Source organism: Xenopus laevis, chromosome 6S (genome assembly GCF_017654675.1).
Source record: "Xenopus laevis strain J_2021 chromosome 6S, Xenopus_laevis_v10.1, whole genome shotgun sequence".
Lineage (NCBI taxonomy): Eukaryota > Metazoa > Chordata > Amphibia > Anura > Pipidae > Xenopus > Xenopus laevis.
In genome coordinates this window covers 30,728,038-30,740,853 of record NC_054382.1, presented here as the reverse complement: position 1 = coordinate 30,740,853, position 12,816 = coordinate 30,728,038, and the positions used below count along the sequence as shown (strand labels likewise).

At 37.7% G+C, this 12,816-nt stretch overlaps 1 protein-coding gene across 3 annotated transcripts in view; it reads right to left on the bottom strand.

Moving 5' to 3' along the window:
- hdac9.S (histone deacetylase 9 S homeolog) overlaps positions 1 to 12,816 on the bottom strand; it is a 273,855-nt gene that overhangs the window by 57,448 nt on the left and 203,591 nt on the right. For all 3 annotated transcript variants that reach the window (XM_041567066.1, XM_018268554.2, NM_001085838.1), the window contains 2 exon segments: positions 9,938 to 10,176; positions 1,851 to 2,007 (listed from right to left, as the gene is read on the bottom strand). In XM_041567066.1, the coding sequence (XP_041423000.1) occupies positions 1,851 to 2,007; positions 9,938 to 10,176 (396 nt within the window).

Below are 12,816 nucleotides of genomic sequence, written 5' to 3'. Positions count from 1 at the left end.
AGTTGGAGTGATATCACCCCCTCCCTTTTTCCCCCCAGCAGCCAAACAAAAGAACAATGGGAAGGTAACCAGATAGCAGCTCCTTAACACAAGATAACAGCTGCCTGGTAGATCTAAGAACAAAACTCAATAGTAAAAACCCATGTCCCACTGAGACACATTCAGTTACATTGAGAAGGAAAAACAGCAGTCTGCCAGAAAGCATTTCTCTCATAAAGTGCAGGCACAAGTCACATGACTGGGGGCAGCTGGGAAATTGACAAAATGTCTAGCCCCATGTCAGATTTCAAAATTGAATATAAAAAAATCTGTTTGCTCTTTTGAGAAATGGATTTCAGTGCAGAATTCTGCTGGAGTAGCACTATTAACTGATGCGTTTTGAAAAAAACATGTTTTCCGATGACAGGATCCCTTTAAGGTAAAGGTAAGGAAAAACTGTAGCTTCAGTTCTAGTAACCCAGTGCAAGCAGAGTTAGCTTTTTTAGCCAGTAAATATTATCTACTGACTGGTTGCTATTGGTTACTGGAACAGGACCAAACTTTCCATTGGTTATTATATCCCACTATTTGTTTAATTCTTCTGCTTTTTGTTCCCCCAGAAGACTTGTAAGGAGCTGCCTATTCCAGATGAGAGGCTATATTATATTTCAAAAGACTGTTTGGCAATCTTCTATTTTAAAACATAAACGTATGATCTTCTTAAGTAGGGTGATAGGTGGAAGAAGGGTCAACCAGGCATTCCGAATTTGGTTCTCGTCCTGAAGAAAAAGTATAGTCTTGTGTGACAAGTTTGTAATGAATACTGATTACAAATGCAAACAGCAATTAGCATACAAGGAAAGAAAAACAGAAACCCAAACACTATTTTAAAAGTTTATTGTGCAATTGCAAAAGACTATGCAATCAGTTGGGCATGTTACAGGCTCTTGAGTAATGGTACACAACCAGATTTCCAAGTATTCTTGCAGCTATCTTCTTCATTTGCTGTCTTTATATTGAGAAAATAAACCATGTAATTACAGAAAATGTGAACAGCAATGACAAAGCAAATTCAATATAATCTGTTTAAGAGAAATGATTTAAAAGCAAACACACCAACAAATATTACAAGTCTGCCCCCAACATCAGCATTAAAAGGCCAAAGAAGCAGCCTCATTATATTCTGTAAAATATAAAATAATACTGGAATAAGTCAATCTGAAATACTTACTGGAATCAGACATTGCTGATGTGTATTTAAGATTTAATTTTGTTGATATAGTGGGATCCAGTCGGACTGGCCCACCGGGATACCAGGAAAACTCCCGGTGAGCCCAGGTGTCAGTGGGCCCTCCTGCTTCTAAACATTTGGCTTATTTCATGGCCATTCCCTATTTCTATGAGAACAAAGTGGCTAAATAAATGGAATAATAGATTATAGTATGTAAAGAAAAGAGACTAGAAGAATAGAGGTTGAGTGAGGAGAGGAAGAAAATATTACTGAGGGTGGGTCCCTGGTCTAAAAACTTTTGGTGGGCCCCTGAGTCTGAGGTTTTTTGGTGGGCCCCTGGTGTCCCAGTCCGACACTGGTGGGATCTAAAGGATATGCTTGAAAACCCTCCTCTACAGCTGTGGTTCAAGATCTAACCATTGGGTTATTAGTTATAAACATTAAGTATGTGAGGATATCAATTTTACTGTGAATTTATTCTTGCATTGGCTGTGAACAATCATCAGTCCCTCTTACAAGACCAGATTTCACTTGCATAGTTTTCAATTTCCATTTTTTGATCTAGAGAACTTAAACAATGTTGCTTAAAATGAATGTTATCTTTTCACTATTATAGACAAGGCAATAGAGAATTCCTTACTTTCTTTCACCCTGTCTTTGCTTCGAGGGTGACATAATTGCTGCTCCTGGCGATGCCTTTCTGCTTCCTGTTCTTTTCTCTGCTGCTCCATTTTCTGTTCCTTCTCTCTCTCCAAGAGCTCTTGCTGTTGCTTCATTGCTAAAAGTTCTTGCTGCAGCTTGAATTTAGAACAAAGAAATCACTAGTATTATTTTTAAGACAAAATCCATCAGCCACACAACAAATTGCACAATAAGTCCTAGGAACAAGTTTAGAAAAGAGTATGAATAACCTGTACAATATATAGGGAAAAATATACCCCCCTATACCCTATAAGGATATTACCATACCATTACCATATTGACCATATAACATCACAGCGCCAAAGGCCTTATGCTTTTATACAGGTCATGGAACTCAGAGGTTACTTCTAATATCCTCATATTTTCCAACAAGGGGTACTTTATTTATTATAATACACACAGTTTTAGTGAGTCATGTGACAAAAATGACATCACAACTCACAGTTTATAACTGATGACATCACTAGTCACCATTCCTAAGGATATAATTTACAGGATATTCATGGCTCTTGTGTATTATAAGGATATTATACATCACTAGAGTTCCATGACCGTGTAAAGTAATGTAGCAGAAGGCAGAGGGCTTTTATACATGTCATAGAACTCCAAGGTACAGTAGCTTCTAGTATCCTCATCCTTATAATATACCTGTTTCAGTGAGTTATGTTACACATCATTAAGCACCAATATAACTGATATCACAAAGCATTGTTTGTAAGGATGTTGTTTACATGATGTTTATGGTTCTTGTGAATTATACCCTTATAATACACAAGAAACCTGAATATCCTATAAACTATATCCTTATAAATGATTTTCAGTGATGTCATTTTTTAGACCACTGGCACCACCTATCCATATTGCAAATTAACACTTGACATATAAGGTGTATAAAAGGAGAGTAAAAAGATAAAAACCAGCAGGCCAATCAGTGTGTCATAACAGTTATTTTCCCATTCACAGGAAAGGCCATAGCTACTGTATAATGTTGCATACTAATGTGTATTGAAGTGTCTAACATTCTCCCAGCAAAAATATTTATTTCCCAGTTGTGGCAACCACTGAGGCTTATGAATAAATGGGCCCCATGGTGCAAGCTGTGGCACTGTAGTTAATGGTTTCACCAGGGACACACTTTAGTGTGTGTAGCTGCTTGAAACTTCTTAGGAACACTTTCCAGACAATGAGAAGATAGTTGGAAGAGTAGGTCAGTGCATCTCACCAATTCTACACAACTCATATAATTTCCATCTATCATAAAAGAATAAATGTAGAGGTAAATTAAGGATGATAATCTGAGAAATATTTACACACTGATTTACTGTACCCCGTTAGGTCTATATCTCTTCACACCAGTCAAAGCAGCTGCCTATGGCCACTCTATAATACACCATATTGGGATTTAAAGATTAGATGGTTTGTCCAGGGTCACAAGGAGCTGACATTAAGATAAAAATCTAGTTCAAGATCCAGTATCAGAGGCAAAGCACTTAAACCGTTGCTTAACTCCTCCTTATTTAAAGGGTCACGCTACTTTCAATGTTTATTTTCCCAATGGATTTGGCTAATGGAGGTATTAAGAGTTGAATGTACATTTACTATTCTTTTCCTATATCCCCTAGTCGTGCACAAGCTGGCACTTTCTCCCTGGCTTGATGGCCACAATCTTCAACATCACCCAAAGGCTTCCTATTCTGTTATAATATGATGACAATAAGCCAATGGGGGGCACAGAGGCATTTTTCATCATCATTGATATCATTGAAGTAAAATCTAGTTGTTAATAACAGTCTCTTATTGAAAGGATGGCATATTTTTGCCACTTTTCTGCTTTGGTGACAATAAAGCTGTGTAATGTTCACATTTGGTATGCACCATCCATTGGCACAACACCTCAATAAAGCTGTCATGTTTTGATCCTTCCCAGCCGCCATCAGCTCCTCCATTGTTATGACATTCTGTATGCCCTGGAACCATTCTGTTGAGGGTTTTCCAAAATCTGGGCACTAAAACCTTACTGGAACCCTTGCTGCTGGTAGTAAATGTATGAGTAGTGAAATCTTACTAGCACTGAAGGGACCTAGCAGCATGGACAGTAATGTTATTGATGGTTCCTTGGGCAAGTCAGTCCCTGTTGCAACTTTTAAATCAAGCATACACTTATTTCTACATACATGTAGGTATCTACTGTACAATAAATGGGTACACTACTAGGAAATAAATACATTGGTCACATTTAGCTGCATTTAGACAATAATACATTGTAGCGAAGTCATGTAAGTCATATCACTAGGCTTGAATCATGGTGACTAGATTCTGGTGTATACTTCATATATCTGTTGTGTGTAATTATATTTCATCATACGTGGTTCATTTACACCACCCTTACTTATATAACAAAGGAAACAGATCATAGTTCTCATAAACTACATTGCTGAAACTGTGTATCTGGATTATTTTGTATGGTGTTAAACATGACTCAGGATATGATGGTCAGCATATATATAATTTGCTCGGGCAACCCCCCGTGCACAAACAAACCCACTAGTGGACTTCATTCTGGCATAATGTCCAGAAGAAGAACCAATTAATCCCCAAGTGTGTTTCATGTTCCCCAGGTTCACTGAGGACACAATCTGCTTTTAAGGGCTATAGTTGGTTATATATTTGTATTATTTTCCCTTCTTAAGTCTATAATTAAACCATTAAAGGTGTTGACAAACTCGTAATCAAAATAAAATTTGGGACCTGGGGTTTTCCGGAAACCGGATCTTTCCGTAATTTGGATCTTCATACCATAAATCTACTAGTAAATCATGTAAACATTAAATAAACCCAATAGGCTGGTTTCTATCTTAATTTTGATCAAGTACAAAGTACTGTTTTATTATAAAAGAGAAAAAGGGAATTATTTTTTAAAATTATGGATTATTTTGATAGAATGGCGTCTATGGTAGATGGACATTCAGTAATTCGGAGCTTTTTGGATACTGGGTTTCGGAATAACGTATCCTATGCCTGTATCAAGTAGGGATGCACTTAATACAGGATTCGGTTCGGGATTCAGCCGAATTCTTTTACCCGGCCGAACCGAATCCAAATCCGAATTTGCATATGTAAATTAGGGGTGGGGAGGGAAATTGCGTGACTTTTTGTCAGAAAACAAGCAAGTAAAAATATTTTCCCCTTTCCACCCCTAATTTGCATATGCATATGCAAATTAGGGTTCGGATTCGGTTCGGAATTGGCCAAATCTTTCGTGAAGGATTCAGGGGTTTGCCCAAATCCAAAAAAGTGAATTCGGTGCTTCCCTAGTATCAAGGCATAAGCATATTGTACTGCCTCATACAGCTCTAGTTTGTATGATCTCTCTGTGCTCCTAAAAGTAGTAGAGCAGAAAAAGTAAAAGTAGAAAAAAACTTAGATTCTTATTTAATAATTATAATAAACTTTGTCCTTTTCTTTCCAAGCCCTGTGTTGTGCAGAAATATTTTCTATATGTGACTTTTTTGTACACCCAGGCATTTGTTTTACCACTGTTTGTCTGTTTATTGCCTAGAAAGACAGACAGATAGATAGAAGTTATATACTGTTTATAAACAAAACAAGGTATCCTTTGAGTTAAACACACAGTAAAACTAAATGGAGCTTATGTTGCATTCAGTAGAACACGTATCTTAGATCCTAGACAACTAAGACGGCTGCAGCCTGATACACCATTTATAAATGATGCAAGCTATTATATTACAAACAATAACATGACCATGGAACTGAATACTTTGCTTGGGACTTGTACACAGTGATATATATTTTTGTTTAAAGCACACGTTCACCCTTTCACTGCCAGAAAGTTGGACACTACTTGTAGAGCGTGTCACAAACATCTCTGGCTCGCTTAGTTGCAAAACCTGAGCTTTCTTGGAAAAGGCATTTCTTTGCAAAGAACTTAATGGAAGCTATCCCCTGGGGACCCATTCGCAGGCAGTTGTAAATGTTCTTAAGAGAAACATTCCTAGTCACTCTTTTCCTCTTTGGATAACGGACAAGGGGAATGACAAAAGAAGCCCTGTTAATATGAGCAACGCTCCAAACTATGCAGGAAATAGATTTGCTGAATTAAAGAAATTTGCTGCCCCATTGCTTGTTTAAGGAGAGAGGCCCTGGGACAAATTGCAGAAAATCAAAAACAACGTCAGCCTTTAAGAGGTGGGAAGGCATTAATCATGTATATAAATGTAGCATGCTCTGGTTGACAAGTGCAATCACATCAAACAAGTTGTAATGCGTCTTGCAAAATCCAATTATTACGGTTCTTGCAATCCCACCCTCTCCTTTGTCAAATGGAATAATTTGGTTTATATAGGAAAATTAAGTTGCCTGGTTAAGGAGGTGCTGGAAAACTGGGACAGTTTATTTATTGGGGCCACCACCTGGCATCAGGACAATCATTTTTTGAGCCTAAGCGAAATACAAGATCAAATTTTAGCATTTGTTGCTTTAAATAACCATTGTACTAAGCGAAAGTGAATTTTGACAACAAAAACTTCTTTATCAGCTTTCTGCAGAATAAAGCTGGTCTCAAGCATCTAACTGAATGGTTAGATATTATACACATATGCAAAGTATAATTATCAGCAGTACTGTATCTTTCACCATCAATACATAATCTGTGCAGCCAATTCATCACTGCGTTGGGTCATCACACAGACCAATGATCAGGGTTGGACTAGAGGGGGTCAGTGCCCACCAGGGTGGCCACATCAGGGCCCCCACTACCTGAGGGCCCCCTCCCCCCTCCCTCCGGGGAATACCTGCTTTGCGTCTTCTTTATGACATTGGTCTGGGGAAGGGGAGGTCAGGAGCGCCGGCTCTGTGTAGCTTTTTTTTCCGGTGTCCCGTTGATCCAGTCCGACACTGCCAATGATCTTGGTCAGAGAATCAATGTCAGACTGTGCCAGTGGGACACTGGGAAAAAAACCTGGTGGGCCCTGGCCTTCATGGGCACCGTACCCAGGCCCATTTCCCCTGCCCAGACCCCAAGCTTGCTCCCCACATGGGCCCAGCTCCCCCGTTTGAAGTTCACTCACTGGCCGGACCCCAAGCTCATACCCTGACTGAACCGTCAGACTTAAAGGAACAGTTCAGTGTAAAAATAAAAACTGGGTAAATAGATAGGCTGTGCAAAATAAGAAATGTTTCTAATATAGTTAGTTAGGCAAAAATGTAATGTATAAAGGCTGGAGTGATTTGATGTATAACATGTCAGTCAGAAACTACTTCCTGCTTTTCAGCTCTCTTGGTTTACACAGACTGGTTACCCTGGTTACCAGGCAGTAACCAATCAGAGACTTGAGGGGGGGCCACATGGGTCATATCTGTTGCTTTTGAATCTGAGCTGAATGCTGAGGATCAATTGCAAACTCACAGAACAGAAATGTACCATGTGGCCCCCCTTCAAGTCGCTGACTAACTCAGAGTTATAGAGCTGAAAAGCAGGAAGTTGGATTCTGGCTGTTTTATTAGACATCTGTTCACTCCAGCCCTTATACATTACATTTTTGGCTAACTAACTATATTAGAAACATTTTTTATTTTGCACAGCCTATCTATTTACCCAGTTTTTATTTTCACACTGAACTGTTCCTTTAATGTTAAGGAGGAGGGAGGCAAAGGGGGAGGGGCACACAGAGGGGTGGAGAGAGAATGTCAGGAGCAGAGTCCTTGAGTTCAGCTCCAGTTGACCCAGATGCCTCAATAAGTCCCTGGTCAGAATGATCAGTTGCATGAAGAAATTTGTGTGTGTATAAAGGAACTGAACTGAAGAGGGGACAGAGCCAAGTGGGATACTAAGTGATAATCTTTAATATATAAGAATATATTTAGAAATCCCATGGCACATGTGCAGGAGCCCCAAGGGTGTACAATTGAACATGTGTAAGGAGCACTTGTATCTGTGGGATTTTATATGCAGGCTACATTTTGAACAAGTACGGGATCTGTTATCCAGAAATGCCTAATCCAGAAAGCTCCATATTACAGGAAGGCTCCTGAAGACTCTATTTAATCAAATAATTCAAATTTTTTTTTTTAAATGATTACCATTTTCTCTGTTATAATAAAGCAGTACCTTGTACTTGATCCCAACTATGATATAATTAATCCTTATTGGGTGCAAAGCAATCCTATTCTGTTTAATTGCTGTTTAAATTATATTTTAGCAGACTTAAAGCGGTGTTTGCCTTTAAGGTAACTTTTATTAAGTTATAAAACGACCAATTCTAAGCAACTTTTCAATTGGTTTTCATTATTTTATTTTTTTTTAGTTTTATAGTTATTTGTCCTTTTCTTCTGGTTCTTTGCAGCTTTCAAATGGGCATCACTGTCCCCTTCTAAAAAAAAAACAAATGCTCTGTAAGGCTACAAATCTATTGTTATTGCTACTTTTCATTACTGATCATTCTGTTTAGACTCTCTCCTATTCATATTCCAGTTTTTTATTCAAACCAATGCATGGTTGCTAGGGTAATTTGGATTAATCTGTAATTCTAATTTCTACTTTTCTACAAAAAAATGATTGTTTTCCCCTTTAAAAGCCCAACCAGAAAAATTCGGACTTTGATAAATAACTCCGTTAATCTCAAAGACCTCTGCTACTGGATTTTTCATGTTTGTGAAAATTCTCTGTTAAATTAAATGCTTATAGGAGATCCTCTTGGAAGCCTTTCAAAGGTAGAGACCACACAACTCCACTAAATGCTGTGGAGTTGCGTAAAAAACAAAATGTTCTTGGATTTACCTATCCAGCAATTTGCGCTTGTTCCCAGATGACAGCAGCAGGCTCCATAACAACTGGTGTTTGGAGGTTTTAGGTTATTCCCTGACCACTCAAAGTCATTACTTAACAACATAAACATTGGCTGGTAATGAGACTACAGTTATTTTGATTTATACTCAAACCCTTCAACTAAGTATTTTTTTGTGAGACCATCCCATGGCTGGGTTTAGTGGCTGATAATGAATATGGGTTGTTAAGAGATAGCTTAGCAGCCAGAATACTGATCTTATTTGATTGATGCAATAACAGTCTGCCTTTTTATTGCAATGCATACCCAGCCTGAGCAAAAACACATTCACATTATTGTGTTACTTTCCCAAGTCCTCTGTCTATACACTATGTGACCATAAGCGAACTCCCATGTGAGTCCAATTATTTCATTGCTATGTCATCCAGATAAGCTTCCATCAATGTGACTGAGAACTTACCCTCTACAGAATAAATAATGTCAAAATTTGGAGACATTGACTTAACGGACAGATATCTAACACTTTCCTGCTGCAACCATTGTTGCATTATGATGAGTAGTGAAGCTGGTAAGTACACAACGGGAACTACAAATGCTTCTGCTCACACTCTTTATTGAACCCTTTAAGTGTAAACTAAAATAAGGTAGCTCAAACAATGTTATATAGCAGCCATGCTATTAAACCACACTTTGGGAACTTGTTTGTCCTGGTTTTTAGCTCTAGGCTAACTACATTTGCTCTGAGCTCACAATTTACAAACCCAAAAAAGAGTCCCTTTGGGGCTGATGATGTCATCATGGTGCTTAGTTATGTTACTTATGTCACTTGACTCACTGAAAGCTGATAAAAATTAAGCAATAACGTTAAATAAAAGAATATTATTAGAGAAGTGAAGATGCAGCACCAAGTGGGTTACATACAGAACGTGGATATACAAGATGATTTCTAATATCTTATGATGTCAATAATGAACAGCCCATTTCCTGACAGTTATCTGTTGAGATCTTGAAACTTCAATTGCTTTAGTAAACTAGAGCAGTGGCATGGCTTGAAAATAGATTGAAGAATGATAACACCAAAAGGTTGGTATTTTTCCAGACGGTGGGCAGCCTTAGAAGCAGATATTGGTCGCATGTTTTAACTTAAACATCTTTTTGATGTCTGTGCCTCCAAATTGGTCCCTATGGTATGGCTAACTTTTTGCAATTTTGTCAGAATTACCTTGAGGTGCTCCTGGAGCTGGACCTGGTGTTGCCTTGTGAGGTTTTCATGCTGCTTCTGAAACTCTGCAATTAGAAGTTGCTTCTGGATTTGCTGCTGCTGTTTAATTATCAGAAGCTCCTGCTGCAGCTGTTTCTCTCTCAGACCTGGATCACCAACAGGCACTGCTGTCCTAAGATCAGTCCTTAAGTCTAAAGGGGAGATGGACTCCAGGCCAATGGGAAATTCAGACTTTATATCTGTTGAACATAAAGAACACAAAGTTGCTTTAATATAAATTCACCAATGGCAATGAATGATCAAAACCTGTAAAAACATACACTTTACTTACTACCAAAGCCCTATTTAGGGGATTAACAGGAGCTTTATATACTTGGTAAATGGGTTTGTAGAAAACATCTTAACATTGGGTTGACCTTTAGTGGTCAAAGTTGTCCTATCTGTCCATATTCTGGGGTCATTAAACATGGCAGCAGCACAACTCCAGAAATAGAACACGCTTTAAAGACAACATTCCCCTTGGGACCAGGGAACCCATGCAAAATGTTCCACTTAACTTGATAATACCTAGAAATTATCATTGGGGTGTGATATGTGTGACCTATCCTACAGCTGGTAATTGCCCAAGAAGAAGGAATTTCACAATAAGTGACATGCTGTATATAAAACACTGACCAGGTGTAAATTGTGTTCTGCTAAAGCAGCAGCACACACCTGGCTGTCAGATACCATCAGAAAAAATATCCTTATCTTTCTATCTGGGGAACATAACTGTGCAAGGCCACACTACTGGCTGTCAGTAAAATTTACTATAAGTTGCAAAGGAAAATGAAAGTTTGAAATTTTAACGTCACAGCAAAGTGCATGTTCATTCATTCATTATTTTGGACAAAAATAAATAAATAAATAAATAATAAATAAAAAATAAATAAAACTAAGGATACTTCTGCAGAAATTATCAAACTAAAGTACCTAGTAGAACTTTAACTTCCAGCATAACCTCACAGTCAAATCAGCTTTCACATAAAATATGAATGAGCAAATCGTTATGTACAGTAGTTGAAGACAAATATCCATGCTAAAATCTATAGGTAAGCACCAGTCTACAGCAAACTTGCTTTGCATTTGTGCCCAGTTCTAAATAAATCGTACTTAATGAAATGTTAAAAAAAATGTGATTAGTTCTATAGCCAACGGGACTGTATAATGTGTCAAAAGGAGAACTGTATTATAGCCATGTTTAATGCTTGAAACAATAAACAAGGGAATATACAGTAACATCCAACAACTGCTAACGAGAGTAATTGTCAACAATTAGCCCAGATACTAATTTTAATCTTAAATGGTCCAATAGATCTGCTGAACCATTTATCTTTTTATAAGCTAATATCGTATTACGTATATCGTATTTCATTAATTATGGCAAGGACCCAAAATAAGAGAGAGCAGGAAATGATTGCTATTTACTAATTACTTATTTACACATTAACTCTTCCACCAACTCTTGTGCAAATATCCCTTTTCCCTCTGAAATCCAATAACATCTGTAATACTGATTTGGTGTGAAAATGTTTTTCCTGTTCTAAACTGAATACAGGTACTAATACATTGATATTTTCCTAGATGTCTGGTTTTGTTATGAGCTAATGGGGCCCTAACCAAAAGTTGTACCTCTCAAAGTGTACTGGAACTGAACAAGTCCAACAACCGCTGCCATAGAGGAAAATTAAAATTGTAACAGCAAATACATTTCAACAATAGCAGTAGATAACGTCTTATCAGGATTCATTGAACATTTTTTTTTTTAGAAATGTATTTTATTTCTACCTTAAATGTATCCTTTGCTTTTCATTTTATTGAACGCACACAACAGAAACAAGAACTGGAATTTTCCCTTGTGTGAGTTACAGTAGCATAATATTCAACAGTCAGCTGTAAAGCCAAGAACAAATAGGTTAGCAGGTTGCCATACTAGATCCCAGAAGCACTGTCTGTGCTGCTTTATATGGGAGTATAATTTTCTGAGACATATCATCCTCATGCATCCTCATCCATTATGTTTCGCAAATCATTGCCAGTTTCTGGTGTATGCTGTTTATAAACTACCATGGGAATATGTATGTATGGTGGATGCTGTCTACAATCTACCTATGGCAATATATAGTGAATAAAGTACCCCCTCTTGTAAAATAGGGTAAAAAAGGATATTATAAGTTACCAAGGCCGAGTGTTTTTATACAGGTCATGGAACTCCGAGATAACTTCTAATATCCTCATATTTTGCAACTGGGGGTACTTTATTTATTATAATACACACATTTTAGTGAGTCATGTGACAGAAATGACATCAGAACTCACCGTTTATAACTGATGACATCAGAACTCACCGTTTATAAGGATATAATTTACAAGATATTCGTGGCTTTTGTGTATTATATATATTATAATTAATCCTTATGGGTGGCAGAACCAGCCTTTGGGCTTACTTAATGTTTACATGATTTTCTAGTAGACTTATGGTGTGAAGATCCAAATCACTGAAAGATCTGTTATTCAGAAAGCCCCAGGTCTTGAGCATTCTGGATAACAGGTCCCATACCTGCACTAGTTTTATATAGATGATTTTACCACGGCACCAAACCTGAATATATATTTTCAAGAGCTACAGGGCAATACTGGACCCTCCTTTTTTTGCTGGTCATGGAAGCACCATATCTCCAGGCCCATAACTTTTCCTTTGAACTAAATAGCTCAATGACCACCTCAGAACATTGTGTGACGTCGTTGAAGTCTCAATAACCCTGTACACAAATCTTAAGAGCTGCAGGGGCAGGACTAAAATGGCCTAAAACGTCTAAAACACTCATCTGTATATAGGA